This window comes from Cyprinus carpio, chromosome A24 (assembly GCF_018340385.1).
Source record: "Cyprinus carpio isolate SPL01 chromosome A24, ASM1834038v1, whole genome shotgun sequence".
NCBI lineage: Eukaryota > Metazoa > Chordata > Actinopteri > Cypriniformes > Cyprinidae > Cyprinus > Cyprinus carpio.
In genome coordinates, this window is record NC_056595.1 from 5,938,029 (window position 1) to 5,958,820 (window position 20,792).

Below are 20,792 nucleotides of genomic sequence, written 5' to 3' on the forward strand. Positions count from 1 at the left end.
GGATTATGATCATATAAACACATACACAAATGTGATATAAATATTTCAATTTATGCAATTAAAAAATCATGTTATGTTGTTACATACGCAATTATAAATAGCCTAGTGTAGCTTTCGCAGTGTCAAAAGGTTCTTGCAGACATTCATCTCTTATGTAACTATTGATGCTCCAAATGCAGTGACTGAGCGCGCATGCGCATTTACAGCACCATCAGCACCAGCGCAACATAACATCGCGATGCTCCAGCCTCTTCTTGTGTTTACTATCGTTTGGGGAAGATTTGGTTATGAAAACCTTTAGATGATCCTTATACATGCTGGTGGATTTTTTTATACATCGTACCATACACATAAGCCGAGACGCGGATGTTATATAAAGAGCTCTGACAGGAATTAATCTCTCATATTCAGTGTGGGCCTCATCAGAGCGCGTAACATCGTTTACATCAAGATTGACCAGGGCTCTTATTTTAATTTGGGTGGTTTCATGTGTATAAAGGTGTAAGGTTCTGCTCAGTGGGATGCACATCAGTGCTTTGCCGTACTCTCTCTCCGTTATAATGGCTGCTCTATATCAGGGCACGGACTCGTCTTCTCCGGATAAATATCTGGCGTTAAAAGACGTCAGAGAGGTGAAGGAGGAGACCACTCTGGACGAGAAGCTCTTTCTGCTGGCCTGCGAGAAGGGTAAGTTCATTTACCACTCTACAGGACGTGTTCCTTAAATATATTGTATAAACAGTGTTAATAATTATGATGATTAGGTTATATTTTAGCAGCTTTTATATTACAATGTATTTTGTTTTGGGGTTTAAATAACATTAATTTATATTATTGTTGTAAAAATAATTATGCTCAATACTAAATGTTTTGTTCTGATAAAATGGTATAGCCTGCTGTATATTGGTAGCGTTAGATTTGATATTTTACATATATTAAGAGCTCAGTAATTTATTTGTTGAAGACATTATTTTTAAGAAGAAAAAAAGGTTTTGACTTTCACAACAACATAACATTTGGTGTAGCGTCAAGTAGTGGGACATACTTATAGATATATAGACAGCTACATTTTCAGTTTGTATATTTTTTGTTTGTATATTTATTGAGGTAATTTTAATAATAATAATATTAAAAATAAATGTTTAATTTTAATGATTCAGTAATATAACATGTGCCAAAATAGAATGTTTCGAAATTGCTTAGAGCTGAGATGAAGATGTGAGAGTGAAATAACGGTTTAGCAGTAGAGATTGTATTTCTAACGGTTTAAGAGTAATTGCATTAGTAGCTTTGTGAAATAACGGTTTAGCAGTAGAGATTGTATTTCTAATTTTTTTTTTTGTGTTTTTTTTTGTTTGTTTCTTTTTTTTGTTTTTTTAGATTAATACTGGGGAACATAATTAATTTTTTTTGGTTAAAATTTAAATAACATACCCGGTTTAAGAGTAATTGCATTAGTAGCTTTAGAATTAAAATTAAAATAACTGACTATAATAATTTCCCATATTTATTTTACATGACATATTATTGTTTGGTAGTGTTTGTTTTATTTAGTGTTTTGTTTAACAGAAGTGCATAGTTTATTTCCAAGCATTCCAGAAACAGCTTGGAAAACTAATGAATTTCCTCTGGTTACATTGTGCAGACAAGAGTCAGTTGCTATTCTTTTACCATATAAAGAAATCCTAAAATGGTTCCAGCATGGATATCTCTCCTTTAAGGGCTACATTAGTTTCCATCACAAACTGCTGTCCTCTCTTTCTGATAACACATTTAGGTGCCATTGTATAAACCATTGAACTAATTTATTGTTACCTAACTACATTTTAGGAGACTACTACATGGTGAAGAGACTTCTGGAGGAGAAACGACATGGTGAATTAAACATTAACTGTGTAGATGTACTTGGGAGAGATGCTGTCACCATTTCAATCGAAAATGAGAATCTAGATATATTGCAGTTGCTCTTGGATCATGGCTGTCAGGTGAGAACACACCCATGTTCTCAGATCATACATAACATGATTAAATAAGTTTGTTAATTTGTGTGTTATTTTTGTGTTGTTTTTTTTTTTTTTTTTTTTTTTTTTTTTGTGTGTGTGTGTGTGTGTGTGTGTGTGCACGCGCACACAGGCCACAGATGCATTATTAGTGGCTATTGATTCAGAAGTGGTAGGAGCAGTTGACATCCTGCTAAACCATCGGCCCAGGCGTTCCTCCAAGCCTTCTATTGCGGTTAGTGTCTTTTGTGATTATTCATTTCTTTTTTTAATCCATAATATGTTTTTGAAATATTTAACTAAATATTAGTATTTTACTATCAATAAACATATTCATATATATTCATTATTTAAAATCATAACTAATTAGTTGTCCTAAAAACTTTTGCATGATCAGATCCTTGTGTATCTTTTTTTTTTTTTTTTTTTTTTTTTTTAGAAATTGATGCAGCGCATTCAAAACCCAGGGAGGGTATTCCCCACCACCATGGATGTTGCTCCAGTCATTCTGCTGCCCCACCGGAACAAATTATGAGATTTTGACAATGCTATTAAAGCAAGACATCTCTCTGCCCCGACCCCATGCTGTAGGGTGCGAGTGCACCCTCTGTAATGCCAAGAACAAGAAGGACAGTCTCCGTCACTCAAGGCAATCATGTTTATCTAATCAAACCATGAAATGAAATCTCAAAATCCATTTTATACAGCTAGAAAGTGTTATTGACATTGATTGCATATGGGTGATTCTTCAATTAGGGGATCTTTACTGTTCACTGGAATATATAATTTTTATTTTATATATATATATATATATATATATATTATTTCTATATATTTATATATTTGTATATATATATATATATATATATATTTAAATTTCCCTGTTTTCCCAATCCAAACATTTTTCAATTCATTTCATTTATTTATGCAATTTTACTTTTGTATAGGAAAAAAAATAATAATTCAGATTATAAGTTCAAAGAAAAAAATAATTAATTAAATAAAAGAAAAATACCAGGCTACCACTGAAGGTTTATCAAGGCCGTAGTGAGATCTTTATTCAAGAGCATGTGAGAAATAGTTTAACAAGTTTGACTGCACGAGTTAACAAGTTTTCTTCTTCATCCTCCATCTGTGTCACTTGCAGGTTCCGTCTAGATATCTACCGGTGCCTCGCCAGCCCATCCTTGATCATGCTTACTGAAGAAGACCCCATTCTGAGAGCATTCGAGCTCAGCACTGATCTGAAAGAGCTGAGCCTGGTGGAAGTGGAGTTTCGGTAATGGAAGAGTAATTAGAGGAAGAGGTCTCATAGGGATCACTGCTAAATGGAAAGAGCAAATACCCTCATTGCTTTGACAATTTTACATGCATGCATTTACATAGCAGTTAATTTACTTGGGACAGAGGTTGGCAAAAGAACCAGGGGCCGGATTCACGAAAATCTTCTTAAGAAATAAATTAAGAAATTTCTTTTTTCAGCAAAAAGCAGCGTCACACATCCCAGATAGCACACATACTGTACTTCTACAAGATGTCTGTTAAAGATCTCTTGATCTGGAAAGCATCTGCTGTCTACAAAAATCTGACAGACGTTTTTTCAGATGTCAGTTTTACATATATTCTGAATCATAAACATCTTAAAGACATCTAATAGACATCTATTTGACATCTAAAAGGAAACGTCCTAAAGACGTATTGCAGATGAGCAAACACTCTAAAAAATACGTCTTGCAGATTTAAATGCAGACATTAGATAGACGTCTCCAAGATGTACGTGTGCTATCAGGGAGGCTAATCATCATGACCGATCATGTTTACATTAACGGTCATCGATCACTTCAGAAAACTCGTGCACATCCCTAGTCCTACTATGTATTATTAGTAGTTGTTGTTGTTGTGATTGATTATATCATTTAATTTGATTTGAAATAATATAATTAAATAATTCTTACTGTTCGGTATTTAAGACCAGTCTGGGGCTGTCCTAAATTTAGGAAGTTATTTACGATGATTTTTAAGAAGATCCTTTTCAAGAATTTGAATTATTCTTTGGTTTTGTCTTAAGAACAATCTTAAGAAAAAAGATAAGAATATTCTTAAGATGGATTTTTGGGAATACAAAATATTCTTAACTTTTTTCTAAAGTTAAAAAATAAGAAGAAAACGGCAGTTAAGAAGAAATTTCTTCTTAAGAATGTTTTGTGAATCCGGCCCCAGGTCATTTGCTCAAGGTCATTTGCCTTTTAAATTCCAAATCAGCTGCTAAATTTAAACAACTTCACAATGTGACTTCAGGTTTGCTTTAAAGAAAGATCTAGAAGAGAGAAAAGTTCAGCTTCTACTGCTCATTCTGGATCTCATTATCATTATATCATAGGAATGATTATGAAGAACTTGCCAAGCAGTGCAAGATGTTTGCCAAGGACCTTCTGGCTCAGGCCCGCAACTCTCGTGAGCTGGAGGTCATACTGAACCACACGTCCAGTGAGGACCACATAGACAAGAGAGGCCTGCTGGAGGAACGCATGAACCTCAGTCGCCTCAAACTGGCCATAAGATACAACCAAAAGGAGGTTAATATGAGGATTTTTAACAAAACTGTGCATGTATCCTCACCAGCCTGGGGGCACATTTCCCATACAATGACATAACTTGCACGATGCATCATTGGAAAAATGAAGTAAATAGTCATGTCTGTTTCCCGAAACAGTAATAACATTGCAGCACATTTGTTGTTCGAACCACGTTGCTTCAACAATAGAGAACCATTGTTAATGATGCTAATTGATCGTTTTGTGATCGAATTAATGTCATTATTGCAAACATTACAAAACAAACACTGTATCTTCACTATTTTTGTTCTAATATTTTGTTTTATTTACAGATGTTTAATATAATCACAGGTTCCCTATTATGATGGACTACCTACAGGGTTACTAGAATACATCTGTAAATGCACATCCAGTGCTTTCATTTTCTTGAACGGAGAGACTGAAATTTGTTTACAGTATATGGGATGAAAGATGTTAGCATGCACATTAGCTTGCTTATTTTGCTCAAGAGCAAGATCTATTTAAGTCCAGATGTCATGCAAACATGAAACTATACAGTACTTCGAGAGCTGTAGGTCCATCCACACAACTTTGCAATGCTATTTGGAAATAGTTTTAGGTAACAACAACTCATGGAACTATATTGATAACAACAAAACCTGCCAAAGATGCTTTTGGGAAATGCACTCCTTGGTTAACAATCTTAAAGATAAAGTTTTTCCATAAATGAAAATTATGTAATTATGTCACCATCGAGTTGTTCTAAACTGTATGAGTTTCTTTCATCTTCTGAAGAATGTTAGTTGAGCACAAAAGAAGATATTTTGGAGAATGTTGGTAACCAAAAAGTTGACGGTAGCCACTGACTTCCATAGTATGGAAAATAAAAAAAAGGAAGTCAGTGGCTACTGTTTGGTTTCCAACATTCTTCAAAATACCTCCTCAACAGAAGAAAGAAACTCAGACAGGTTTGGAATAATTTGAGACAGAATTTTCCTTTTTGTGTAAACTATCCCTTTAACCAGTTAATTACCTGACCCATATATAATTTTTCTAATGTGCTTTCTCGTATTCCAATCTGTACAGTTTGTTGCCCAGTCCAATTGTCAGCAGTTCCTGAATACGGTGTGGTTCGGCGAGATGGCAAGCTACCGCCGCAAGCACACATGCTTAAAGATCCTGTATGTTTTGAGTGTGACGCTGATGTGGCCTCTGCTGTCCATCTGTTACCTGCTGGGCCCCCGTTCTCGAGTGGGCCAGGTCATCCACACACCTTTTGTCAAGTTCATCATCCATAGTGCCTCTTACTTCACCTTCCTGCTCCTTCTAAACCTCTACTCACTGGTCTACAATGAGGGTAAGAAGAACACCATGGGCCCCCCTTTGGAGTTGATAGACTACCTTCTCATTCTCTGGATCATAGGTGAGGATAGATGGCATATGTATATGTACATGAACACTTTGTATCTATTATTTTCTTGGCATGCACTTTCTATCTGACAAATAAGAACCAAACAAAAAATGTTGTGCTGTGATTGCTGTTTCAACAGGAAGAAAAAGATAAAATCAATTACTTCAACTAATCATAAAGTGCCCTAAATTCATCCCTAAGGCCTTGTGGTCCTCCTCCTGAGTCCACAATTTGGTGATGTAATGCTACATAGACTGTTAAGCAGAAGTTCATATAAATTCATATGAATGTTAAACATGTAAATGTTTGAATAACTTAAATGACCCACCAGCCTTGGACTTACTTGCAGTATAAACATTCAGTTTGTCTATTTATTCTTCATAATTCTACAACACCATTAGTATGACTGATAAATTACATAGATAATGTTCCTTGATGCGGAAGTAATAAACACAGCTAGCGGTTAGCATCTCTCTAGAGTGCATTAGCATGATACCACTGCGTAGTTTGTTGCTAATGGCAGTTGTTTTTCTCAGAATTCCTGCTATAAAGACTTAACCTTCAGGAATAAAATGAAATGTATATTATGATTTATGGTCTCAAAAATATAAGAATGTCATATGTTCAGGTTTGAAGAAAATTAAGACTGTGTGAAGACCACTAAAGGGAGGAAGAGGATTCTCTTAAACTACAAATTTAAGAATATACATCACAGTTCGTAACACTTACAATAATATTTAGTTAGAAGTCCAGTGTGTTATGATCACATCACCTTCCGTTCCAGCTTAATATGGTGTTGTTTGCTGCTTTTACTAACACACCCAGAATTTACTAGTCACCTCATTAATGATGAGAGTAGAATGTGAATGAGGATTCTATAATAAAAGTAATATTCATGTTAATATTCATAATGTTCCATAATACAGTCATGCCCTCCAGTTTTCTTTAAAAAAATATATCATAATCATTTTTCTGTCTTAAAAACTAGTTCTGTGAGTTCTGTGTTATTTTGTGGTATGTCCATGGATGGGTTTATTGTCACAGCTGCCACAGGTCACAGGTTTATTGTCACACGTTTATCTTCCTCCTGCACAATGACTAATGAGTGTGCGTGAAAGTGTCACGGGTGTCTCTGAAGCGAGTACATGAAAATATACAAGTGCATGAGAAGGTGTCAGTTGTAAATCACAATACACAATTGATCCCCATTCAAAGCCATTCCACCCAAAAATTAAAATTCTCTCATCATTTACTCACTCTCATGTCATCCCAAACTAATGAACACAAAACAAGATATTTTGAAAAAGTGTTGTTTGTTCATGCAGCAAAAGTCAGTGGGGTCAACTGTTGCTTAGACACAAACAATCTTCAAAAGAAATTATGACAGAATTTTCATTTTTGAGTACATTACATGGTTCTTTATCACTCTCAAATGTAAGGAATGTAAAGCAGTTTTACTCTCTGATACTGACAATATAAATGAGAGTAAGCATAGTGGATAAAGCCTTTTTCCAATTCCATTCTTATCCCTATTCCTATTGCAAATCAGCTTGGAGATGCAATTATATTAAAAGGATTGTTCACCCAAAAATGACAATTCTGTTGATAATTACTCTACCTCATGTTGTTCCAGACCCGTAAGATATTTTTGATGAAATCTGAGAGCTTTCTGACCCTGCATAGACAGCAAGGGAACTACCAAGGTCAAGGCCCAGAAAGGTAGTTATAACATTGTTAAAATAGTCGGGAATAGCTACGGGAATACTTCTTGTGTGCAAAGAAAAGAAAAATAATGACTTTATTCAACAGTTATTCTCTTCCCTGTCACTGTTCGCCGCAATTCACGAGATTGCTGACGTATAACACATATGCGCTGCGCCTTGTTTACAAACAGAGGAATGCTCACGCATGTGTCGTGGTACTCTCGTGAATGGCGCGGACAGTGACAGGTAGTGGTGGCGAGATGAAGCTTCATGAAGCTTTGATGCTTTCCAGCCAGATGTGTTGAAAAGTTGTTCAATTCTCAAGGCTTTGAATGCACGCTAGGGATACCTGCTGGTCGATCCAAATTAGGTGCAGGAAAAAAATTGACAGAAGTGTGGTTAAAAGGGATTGATACATTACATATACATAGGGGCGTAATTTTTGTCTAACAGTTGAGGGGGACAATAAACATAAAATTTCTCAAGAACAATATTTAAAGGGGACACAAATAATACAGCTAAAATTGTAGGTGCTTGAAAGGATATGTATACACAGAGGAAAGCCTTACTACTATTAGTGCAGCAGGGAGACCGTGCCAAAGTAGACAACTTCAAGCTGCTGTGGTAGTGCCACGACAGCGCTCGTGTCCGTTGTATCCGTCACAGTGTTGCCAAGTCTGCGGTTTTCCCGTGGAATTTTCACTGTTGCCGCGGGTTGAAGCGATCCCAATAATGTGTATTTTAGCCCCCGGAATGCAATTTTTACCAAGGGAAACCCTCGAAACGCGGTTAGTTTGGGATAGTTTTAGGGTAGCAATTGAGAGGGTTTTGTTGTAAAAAAAAAACCTGGCAACCCTTTCCGTCAAGCAGGTAACGTTATTATTGCTAACATAGCGACTCATCAAAAAATACATCGGCACCATCTGTATTAAAGAGAAAATAATCACTTCATCTGATGTTTAAGTGAATAAAATAGCCTTGACAGCCTTGGAGTTCCACAACTATTAACTTTGTTCTCTCTCACGGGACTCGGGTGTGTGTGTGTGTAGGTGATGTCAAAGAGGAAAGCAGGCATTTGGACCAAAGCACTGTGAGGCAAGGGAGGGGGAGACTCAAAATGTTTCTAAACTTAAAACAAATTTTTTGCCCCGTTTGTGCTGTTTTACTACTTACACAATTATTTAAAGGATAAAACATTGTTAGTTACACTACACAGTTTTTGTTGTTTTTTTTCATCAGGGAACATTTCATCTGGGGGGGTGCTGGGGGTTGGGCCGCGGTGGGGGATTTTAAACAAAATTTGATTGAACGAACAAATTTGCACAAAATTATGTAAAAAATGCCCATCTCAGTGAGTATCTTAGCAAAGTAGTAGGTTCTTAAGTGAACATGAACATACACCTAGGATGACTTGAGGGTGAGTAATTTATGGGCTAATTTTCATTTTTGGGTGAACTAACCCTTTAATCTCATTAATTGTCACGTGTAGCTTGAAGCTAATTGTAATTTCTCCATTACCCATATACAATTATATTTCATTATGTAATTTATCAAATCACATAAGTTTGTAAGAAACTGTTTAATTTTCCAAAAAGATTTGAATTATAGTAATACAATGTACCACAAGCTGATCAGAGGGATGTGGGTGGGATGTAATGCCAGAGTAAAGTAAAGCCACAACTTAAACAACAGTGTTCAGATCATCTTTTTTTCCTGAAAAAAAAAACAATATAATGCAATATTTCTATCTGCTGAATGTAAGCTTTTCCATATTCCAAGCTTGCCTGCTGCACTGGAGACATCACATGCATGTGTAAATTGTGAAAATTATGAAAATAAATCTATACGAATTATGAAAATAAATCTATACAATAGAACCCATTATAATCAATAATAGTCTACACAGTACGCGGTGCGACACGTCAAATTGCCGAAAGTAAACGGATTCCCCATTCTATTTCTGAAATAGTCCAAGCAACTGCCGCTTTGTCGCATCTAGTGTTGACAACTTCAAGCTGCTGCGATGTAGACACGGTGGTAATGTTGTGATGGACACAGAATTCCAATAATCCTGCTGTTGTCTGCGTTTTTAATGTTAATCAAAGAAAACAGGACAAAGAAAAATACAATAACTCACTGCTCTTGAATTAAAAAAAAAAAAAAATTATAAAGACTATAGTCACAGTGTTATTTGATTAACATAATTTATTACATTTCTGTGATCTGAAAATCACTGTTACCTGCCTGAAATGCACCCTTTCCATTTGTTTCTTTGTTGTATAGTAGGCTATTTTGTGCTATTGCTTGTAATTTGATTAATGTTTATTTTACAACTATTTACTAGTCTTTAAAAATGTATATTAAATTTATATTGGTTAAGCTATAGTTTTAGGATAGAAACTGGAATCAAGGATTGTGATTTATTTATTTATTTATTCATTCATTTATTGCTATTATCTAAAGTTTTGGTGTCATAACTGCCTGTGGTTTGTTAGGATAGGACAATATTTGGCCGAGATACAACTATTTGAAAATCTGGAATCTGAGGGTGCAAAAAAAAAAATCATAATATTGAGAAAATCACCTTTAAAGTTGTCCAAATGAAGTTCTTAGCAATGCATATTACTTATCAAAAATTACGTTTTTATATATTAACAGAAGGAAATTTGCAAAATATCTTAATGGAACATGATCTTTACTTAATGTCTTAATGATTTTTGGCATAAAAGAAAAATCAATAATTTTGCCCCATACAATGTATTTTTGGCTATTGCTACAAATATACCCCAGCGACTTAAGACTGCTTTTGTGGTCCAGGGTCACATTGGATGTGGTGTCCTTGTTTTGTTCATACAGGACTGACATATTGACTGTGACAGTCATATTATTACCACGCTCAAAACCATGACACCATTCCTGGACCGTCAAGGACACCTACAGTATACTGATCAGCAGGTGCAATATTGTTAAGCTTTAGGGATAGGGACAAGTAAGGTATAATAATGCAACAACTATTTATTATTTTAATAAATATAAAATCATATACAGTACATTGAATATGCTATTATCACTGCATGCAGTTTTATTATGTACTTAAATATGTTTAAGTGCAAATGGTATCTGGAATCACTATTTGGACTTAGTATAGCATCTACTGTAAATTCCACTTAGTATTTTTTTTCTTTTTTGCTACTTAATGTAAATAGCATTCATAAATTTGTATTGCCAGGCATGGCTTCTTTGAGTAAAATTCCTCCTGCAGGTGATTGAAAACTGCCAGTGGTAAGGAATTTCTGATTTGCTGCTTCAATGATTCTTTGCGCTGATGGCAAATTCCTCTCTCTGCAGGCATGGTGTGGTCTGATGTGAAGCGTCTATGGTATGAAGGATTGGAGGACTTCCTGGAAGAGTCACGGAACCAGCTGAGTTTTGTCATGAACTCGCTTTATTTGGCCACTTTTGCCCTAAAAGTGGTGGCTCACAGCAAGGTATAACCCCTGTCCAGAATTTCATTCTGAGCACTTTACCAAGTAATTTGAAAGGACTAGTTTACTCAAGAATGAAAATTCTTGTTCATGTATGTACGCAGAAATTACATCATTTAGCATTTCCTTTGTCCTCTGCTTCAGTTTAAGAACGTTGGGGAAGAGGCAAGGAAAAACTGGGATGCATTCCATCCACTCTTGGTTGCTGAAGGCCTTTTTGCGTTCGCCAATGTTTTGAGCTATCTCCGTCTCTTCTTCATGTACACCACCAGCTCCATCTTGGGGCCTTTACAGGTAATCACAACATCCTTTGTCTGCCGTTCTTATCCATTCACTGCCATAACCAATGGAGTGTTTGCACTGAAGCTTTTTCTTCTGTTGCACAATGCCCAGCGGTCGTACCGATAACACTGAATGCCAGAGAGTTCTCTCATTTATATCTCATCAGTGCTGCAAATGTCTGTTTTCATTTCTCTAAGTTGTTTTTCTTTTACAATTCTGTGTTTTTGGATCAGTTCTTGGATGTTTGTCACCGGGGTTTTATTTCTCATGTATAGGGATTTTTTGCTGGAAATATTCCATTTATAGTGTGGGAGTGAATCTTATAAAGTCACACCCACCACCTGCCAAATGCAGGTACTTTCTTCTTAGTAGACTCTTAAAAATAAAGTTTCCAGAAGGTTTTTTTCTTCTTTTTTTTTCTCGCAATGATGCTATTAAAAAGGGCCATTTGGGGTTCCCCAAATAACCTTTCGTTGATCAGTTCTTAAAAGAACCATTTTTTTTCTCAGTGTGAAGGACAGTTATATGATCTAAAGATCCCTTTTTCAACATAAAGTATATTTTCTCTAATGGAAAGGTCCTGTGGATGTTGAAGTTTCTTCATGGAAGCATAGATGCAAATAAAGAACCCTAATTTTGCCTCCAGCCACTGTGGTGGGTGACCTGAAGCATGTCTTGGATTGGCCTTTGTTAATTCTTTTATTTAGCACTCACACACTTATTAAAGTAACATTTTATTGTATCTTGAAGAACGATGAAAAATAAGCTGTCTGTTTGTTCAGATGTTCAGTATAGCTCTGCCTTGTTTGAACCCGTGACTTTGGCGATGCTAATGCCATGCACTTCTAGTTGAGCTACAGGATGATATCTAAATAATTTTGTGAGATTCATCCTGTGTAATCGACTTCAGCAGCTCTCTGTCTTTAGCAGGAATCTTTCTGCAGTAGTTTCAGAGACGTTGCATAATACAGCCATGCTTTTCTCCAGTATTTGGCATGAGTAATACCATGTCAGTCCTGAGCATATGTGTGTGTAGCTCTTTGCTTTCCTGCACATGCTCTTAGACTGACATCAGTGTCTGGTGCTGCAGTATGGAAAAATAAATTATCTCAAGAAGCGTGGTCGGAATGATGCAAATGCCACACACATATGCACTCAGCTGTATGGGATTGACTCATTAACACACTCCCCACTTAAGTTATTTAGAGGAAAGTGCCTTGTATTACAGGTTTTTATGTAAATGCTTTGAACGACCCACATGCTTTAATGCTTTCTCTTTTACTCCTCCTAACACACAAACATATTATGTGCAGATACAAGAATGACAAGAAACACAGCAGACTTTTTGCTGGGAAGCCAGAGGAACAAATAGTAGTAAGATTTTTTTGGGAGGCTTGGGAACAAATATTAGGGTGTTTGGTAAATCTCCCCAAGTAAAGATAGCAAGTGGAAAACACTTACTCACCTCTAGATAAATGTCTGAGGATATTTTTTTTCTTTGTGAGGGCAGGAGTTGAGATGTCAAACTGAATGCTTACATTTTAATTCAAGGAGTAATATGGTTTTTGAATAACTACAGTAACTGCCTGAATTAGGGTTATTGAGTAACCCTTATCATTTACATGCCTGCTGTGCAATATGTGATGGTCTGGTGTCTTGCCCAACCCTGTCTTGCTTGCTTGGACATAAAAGGAGTCATTAGCAGGCTCAGATGGAATGTGTGGGTTTTTCCCATTTTCTGTGCTGATATTACCTATTGGAGTTGATCACATACCGTATGCTACTGTTTAAATGTTTGGGGTCTGTGTGATATAATGTATTATGGTTTCCACAAATCATAGCAGCAAATCATATTAGAATAATTGCTGAAGGATCATGTGACACTGAAGACTGGAGTACTGTACTAGCTACGAAAATTCAAGCTTTACCATCACTGTTATCTTATTATTATTATTGTTGTTATTATTATTATTAATTGTGTTAATGATTTTTTTAATAATAATATGTATATTAAAATAGAAAGTGACACTGAAGACAGGAGTACTGTACTAGCTATGAAAATTCAAGCTTTGCCATCACAGGAATAATAATAATAATAATAATAATAATAATAATAATAATAATAATAATAATAATAATATGTATATTAAAATAGAAAATGGATATTTTAAATTGCAATTTCCAATATTGCTGTGTTTACTGAATTTTTTGTCAAATAAATGTAGGTGAGGCCCAAATGGTAGTGTAGATAAATACAGTCAAGTTACTTTTATTTATATAGCGCTTTATACAGTACTGGTTGTGTTAAAGCAGCTTTACAGTGTCAAACAGGAAAATAGTTTGTCAGTAATACAAGAGGACAATAACAAAGTAAATTTTTCAGATAAAGTCAGTTCATTGATGATTCAGTGTTATCATCATCCAGTTGTAAGTAATTAGCAAGATTTTAAAATGTATACAATATTTAATAGAGAGCCAGTGCAGTGCTGACAGAACCGGGCTAATATGGCCATACTACCTGGTTCTAGTAAGAACTCAGTAATCTAACCTTGAAGTCATGAGTGCATGAATTAATGTTTCTGCATTTGACACTGAGATCAAAGGTCATAATTTAGATATACTGTATTTTTAAGATTAAAAAAAAACAAATTTTTACAAATGCTAGAAACATGACTTTGAAAGGAAATATTGCTATCAAATAGCACACCTAGGTTCCTAACTAATGACGAAGAACTGACAGCACAGCCTTCAAGTGATAGACAGTGTTCTAGATTATTACATACAGAGGTTTTTGGTCCAATAATTTACACCTTTTTTCAGGAAATTACTAGTCACCCAGTATAAGCTATGCATTCTGGTAGTTTTGCGAATTGGTATGTTTGTCGGGCCACAAAGAAATATAGAGCTGAGTATCATCAGCACAACAGGGAAAGCTAACCGCATGTTTCCTAATGATATTTCGAATATTTGACAAGTTTATACAATTCTTCCTCTCCTATAGCAGAGAATGAGTGGAATTGTTCCTCAGGGGATCAGTGCACCATCTGATGCGATACTGTAGCTGATGGCTGAATGGTTATAATTTTATCTCTAATAGTATCAATCTAGGAAGTAAAGATGTTCATAAAGTCATTACTGCTGTGCTGTTGGGAAATGTTTGTGCCTGTTGATGCTTTATTTTTTGTTAATTTAGCAACTGTATTGAATAAATGCCTGGGATTGTGTGTTTCCTTCTAAAAGAGACGAAAGTAAGCAGATCTAGCAGTTTTTAGAGCTTTTCATAAGTAGAAGTTCTTTCCCTCCATGCGATACAAAATACCTCTAGTTTTTTTTTTTCCTTCCAGCTGTGCTCCATTTTCTGGGCTGCTCTCTTTTGGGGCGCAAGTGTGCTCATTATACCACGGTGTCTGACTGTTTTCCTTAATCTTCTTTAAGCTTAAAGGAGCCAACGTATCTAAAGTGCTAGAAAAGAGAGAGTCAATGTCCATAGTTTCTGTTCCAACATTAAGTATTTCTGAGCTATTGGATTTGCTGAGAAATTGAGACAAGTCAGCATGTTTATTTACAAAGCAGTCTTTTGTTATAGAAGTGATGTTTCTACCATATTTCTAACAAGGACTTGAGTTTGCAGCTTTAGATATATGGAGTATACACAAGACTAGATAATGATCCGAGATATCATCACTCTGCTGCAGAATATCAATGCCATTAACATCAATTCCATGTGACAGTATTAACTCTAAAGTATGAATACAACGATGAGTAGGCCCTGACACGTGGTGTCTGACCCCAATAGTCTTGAGAATGTCTATAAATCCCAATGCTTCTTTTTCGTTTTTTTATTTTTTTTTCTTCGTTTGTTTGTTTGTTTGTTTTTTAGCATCAATTAAATTGTTATTAAATTGGTTTGGACATTTTTTTTTGTATTTGCTAATTCGGGGAACAGATACAGTCTCTATAGTATGATATCTAGGTGAAAAAAACTTTTATGTCCCGAGAATTAACGGACTTCTGTGATGTGAGGCGGCTAGCAGATGGTCGGTTTAGCCAGTCTGTCTGCTTCCTGACCTGGGCCATAGTTAGTCAAGTACAAACTCTAAGACTATGTGTCATATCTCTAGAAAGAAGAGTGGCACCACCCCTGGAGGGATGACCCCAGGGGTGGGGACCAGAGCATACAGTATTACAGTGTCTGACAACGTAGTTGCAAGTTCACACATTTCTTTAATGTTATTTTTTTCATTAGTGCCGACGTAAATGACAATCTTACTGAATTCATGTTTAGCATTAGCCTGGACTTTTAAATTTGCCAAGATGCCAGTCAGAAATAAACAATACTTAAATGTGATAATAACAAAAAAATATATATATATTTAAAATATGTTTTGTTGTTGTATAATAATTATTTTTTTTATTTTTATTATAAAAGATGAAACTTACATAACCCAATTCATTAACTTTATAAACAGTGAAACATTCCAGTACTGTTATATAAAATATCAGCACTCTTAAATCAGTCAGATGTGAACTGAAACTGACTTTAAATTATTTTATTTATTATAAGGTTTTTAATAGGGTTTTAAATAGAATTCTCTAAGAAATTGTAAGCAATTTAACTTAGTGTTTGTTTTTGGTTGTTTTTGTCAGAGACATAAGTTTGAAATTGCTACTGCAACTACAATGGTTCGAAAAAAGGTTGAAAGATATTAGATGTGGAAAATGATTAAGAGTGACAAGAAAATAAATTAAATTAATGGGCGTTTAAAAAAAAAAAAATCCTGGCAATGTTTCAGAGCAAACACACACTACAGAACATTGTGGTTCACCGGTCAGACTTGACTCAAGGAATTCATCTCGTCCCTTACCTCAGCCCACACTTGTGGAATAAAAAAAAAAATAAAAATTCAGTGCTGCCAGCTTTTTTTTAATCTCTCTCTTCTCCAAACAGGAATGAGTCAAAATGATTTTCTGTGGTAATCACCAGAATGCAGCATGGTGACAGTGGATCTTAAGTTGTATTTAACTTGAAATATTTCTTGTTAGGAACCTTTCTACAGATCTCTATGGTATCTCTATATGTAACTTGGAAGGGCTGGTGTATTTTTCATTGCAGATCTCCATGGGCCAGATGCTACAAGAGTTTGGGAAGTTTCTTGGCTTATTCCTGCTCGTACTCATCTCTTTCACCATTGGCCTGACACAACTGTATGGAAAAGACGAGGACCTCTCCAGCTCCAAAAATATAACCAAGAACTGCGAGGGCATCTTCTGTCGAGAGCAGAGCAACGACACCTTTCACACGTACTTTGTATTTCATCTCATTTACACTAATCAGAGAATTTAAAGTCAGGTTGTTGTTGTTTTTTTATTTTGTATTTCCTAAAAGCTGCAAAAAATAAAAGTTAAAGGGGTCATATCATGCATTTTTCTTTCAAAATGAGTTTTTTGTTTTTTCTTGGATTAGGGAGGAAGTTTTGAGTTCTGAGTTCTTCCTAATGGTATGACTCATTTGAAAAGTATTTGACAGAAAAAGCAGTTTTTAGGTTTCTGTGACAGGTCCTGTCCTAAATGGCTCACTTCATGTGCACTTGTGGACTTGCAATGGCCACCGCGTGCACGTGTCAGTTAAGTCCATGAGACCTTAGGGTGTCCCAATTGTCATTTTAGCTTTCAGAAAGGTGCTCATGAGTGCCCCCTTTGCGGCTGCTGTGCATCCTGGATGTGCACTTCTGCTAAGCCCGCACCGAGTGGACTGCCTTCTGCCTGACAGTCAAAGCAGCATTACGTCATGAAAGTGTGTGTGGAAGACCGTGATGGTTTATGGTGTGATTTGGGACAGGGCCGTAAATCATTGTTCTAAAGATGCAAGGTTCCACGTTAACTATGAAAAAATATGAAAGACCTGTTGATAAAATCTTTTACCTTAATCACTTATTTTCAACTTTCTCCAGGTTTATGGGGACATGTTACGCCCTCTTCTGGTACATTTTTTCCCTGGCACATGTGGCTCTGTTTGTTACAAGGATCAGCTACACAGAGGAGCTGCGGTCGTTTGTTGGTGCTCTCATCGTCGGTACCTACAACATTGTTGTGGTCATTGTTCTCACTAAACTCCTGGTGGCCATGCTGCATAAGAGCTTCAGACAGATTGCTGTGAGTGACCCTTGAGATGATTTGATTCCAAAAACTATAGGTGCTTTCTCAAGATGACACATGATTATACCATAATTGTGTGTTTCTGATAAGTAGATTACATTTACCAGTGTTAACATCACATAAATATTATGGGTTCTCCAATCATGATGGGTGCAGCAGAAAGGTTAATAGGGCCTTTCGCACCACCGCTTTAGTTCCAGAACTAAATGTACAGTACTAAAGTACTGGGACGATTTTGTGGGAACTGTTTCCCAGTACCATTTAAAGGGTTGCATTCGCACAGAGAGTGTGTACTAGGATGTGATATAAGCCAGTCAACAGCGATGTCATTTGTACATGGCGTTCAACAATGTTAACAAAGAAGAAGAACATTAACAACAAGAGGATGGAGGACGCTGTGATCGAAGCTGTGTTTTTGTTGTGTCTCATGGGTTTCAAAATGGACATGTAATATCGACGTATAAGACTAAGAGTCTCCAACGATAACTGGCAGTGCTACATTTGCTATAAGGGCCTGCACTTCAGCGTCCGTATACTTATCGCTGTTCGTCATATTTGCGAAATATGTTGACAGTGTTTACAGTATGTTACACAGCGTTTCAAATAATGGTGGGTGAGGGCGTTTTCGAACACATTTGCCCAATCAATGTCTACCTATGTCACGGGTAGTACCAGTTGTGCTGGTTAGACCCTGCTCTGGAGTAGGAGCTAATTTGGTTCTTGTAAAAGGCAGTCCGGTACTAAAAACCCCAAAAGTGAGTAGTTCCACAATTAGTTCTGGTACTATGAAAAGGTATTGCGGTGCGAAAGGCCCTAATGTGTTCGAATTGGTTGTTTTGAGGAGGTCTATCCATTAGTATTCCCGTTTATCTCAACAACCTTTGAGCTGGCACATATACTAGAAGCCATCTTGGCTTATGGACACTCAGTTCTGGACAAAAGCACTTGAGCCATCAAATGCCATGTGATCAGTCATTCATGACTAAGATAAATGGGAATACTAATGGATAGCAATCTTCAGATATATTACTCTTTATATCAAGAAGACGTGTATGAGTACATATACATGTAGTTACATGTGCAAACATCATTGTTGTATCTTAATGGTTTTATCTGCTTGCAGAACCACGAAGATAAGGAGTGGAAGTTTGCCAGGGCCAAGCTGTGGCTCAGCTACTTTGATGATAAGTGCACACTGCCTCCACCTTTCAACATCCTCCCCTCGCCCAAGACCGTGTGCTACCTGGTCATCAGCCTGAGCAAATGGATCTGTTCCCACACTTCTACAGGCAAGGTCAAGAGACAGAATAGCCTCAAGGTATGTAAGATGTATTTGAACTTAGACCTGGGAAAATCTACCGACTGCACTGTGTATTCATAGTTTGCATTTAGTTATACATGTATAATTGATCAATTTGACAATCAAGAACAAACTCTTGCTCCTAAAAACATCCTGTCCTTTCAGCATGGTGCCAGAGCAGGTGCATGGTCTGTTACTAGGGAGTTTTTCTTTGTCTATGAGAGTGAGAGGATGAAACATACTGCTCTGGAGAAACAAAGGGAGTCCGTACATTCGTCTGTCCATGTGCAAAATAAAGACAAGAAAAATATAACAACATAGAGCACAGAGTTTATGACAGGGTTGTCCATTCCTGTTCCAGGAGGGCCACCTTCCTGCACAGCTTAGCTCCAATCCCAATTAAACACACATGACCCATCTAATCAAGATCTTCAGGATTACTAGAAACTTACAGGTAGATGTGTTGGAGCTAAACTCTGGATGGGACAGCAGGATGGGACACCCCTAGCTCCAACTTGCCTCAGCACACCTGCCTGGAAGTTTTTTAGTATGCCTGTATAGACTTGATTACCTGATTCCGGTGTGTTTAATTGAAGTTGGAGCAAGATTCACTTTCAGTACTATGAACAGCATAACACAGAACTGCATACATGCCAGGGTTGCCAAACCTGCTCTCGGTAGGCTTTAACTTCAACTGAAACAGGTAGTCAAGGTCTTTAGTAGTGCTTAAAACTTCCAGGCAGTTGGAGCTAAACTGAGCAGGATGTTGGCCCTCAAAGAGCAGGACTGGTCACTTCTGGTGCCGTGTTATTTTTGGGCTGTTTGCGTAGTAGCATAATCAACGTGAAGCTATGTTACAGTTCATTTTTCAATTCTGTGGAAAAAATCAGGCCACTTTGCAATCGGTTTTCCTGAGCATTGGCCAAGAACTGTGTCTGGTACCACACTACCATTTTGGTGGAAATGCGGTAACTTCGGAACTGTTATTGAAAAAGAGGCAAGCTCTAGATATATTATGCCTTATTGTCAACTTACCAGTGATCCTCTAACTCTATGCTTCCAGGAATGGAGAAACCTGAAGCAGAAAAGAGATGAGAACTACCAGAAGATTATGTGCTGTCTTGTTCACCGTTACCTGACCTCCACAAGGCAGAAGATGCAGAGCACGGACCAGGCCACGGTAGAGAACCTCAATGATCTGCGGCAAGACCTCTCCAAGTTTCGCAATGAAATGAGGGACCTTTTGGGCTTCCGCACTTCCAAATATGCCATGTTTTACCCCAGAAGCTAAGCCATGTGCATTTAATAAAAGTGACCCAGCATGCTCAGCAATGCTCTTCTTTTTCTTTGGAAGATGAAAAAGTCCTGGGACTCTACTGGAATAGTTATTAAGCTCTGTTTATTCTACACCAAAGCCTGCAGAACCATAACATATGTAATATTCTTGCATCCTACTTGTTTTCTAAAAGTGTCATTCTTTTCAAATAAATAACATTTATGATTAAATGTTTTATATTGAACTTGCATAAGTTCTTAGTAACTTGCAGTATTTGAATATGTATTTTAAGACTAATTCACATTTAATGTATTAAATGTGCCTGGTTAGACCTTGATTAGATGGGATTAGCTGTATTGTAAAGCAACAGTCTTCAACCCTGCTCCTGAAGACCAACTGTCCTGCAACGTTTATTACTAACCTGCTTGTAATTTTGATCATGTCAAGTGATCATGAAGACTTCGATCGACTGGTTTAAGTGTGTTTGATTAGGGTTGGACCTAAGTTCTGCAGGAAAGACCCACTGAGCCCAGGAGCAAGGTTGAAGACTTCTGATGTAGAGAATAAATAATAGGATTTTTTGTGGTATTTTGATGCTGAAAAGAAACACTTAAAACATAAACC

The 20,792-nt window shown here is 36.6% G+C and overlaps 1 protein-coding gene across 1 annotated transcript; it reads left to right on the forward strand.

Annotated features, from left to right (window-relative positions):
• The first annotated feature begins 192 nt into the window (after positions 1 to 192).
• Positions 193 to 20,398, forward strand: LOC109082563 (short transient receptor potential channel 1-like). The gene is given in 14 exon segments (XM_042714083.1): positions 193 to 687; positions 1,831 to 1,985; positions 2,134 to 2,235; positions 2,440 to 2,526; positions 2,528 to 2,649; positions 3,148 to 3,279; positions 4,381 to 4,576; positions 5,642 to 5,978; positions 11,018 to 11,157; positions 11,299 to 11,448; positions 16,550 to 16,737; positions 17,388 to 17,589; positions 18,716 to 18,910; positions 19,956 to 20,398. Coding segments are annotated over 14 exon segments (2,400 nt in total). The 5' UTR covers positions 193 to 521; the 3' UTR covers positions 20,184 to 20,398.
• The last annotated feature ends 394 nt before the right edge of the window (positions 20,399 to 20,792 follow it).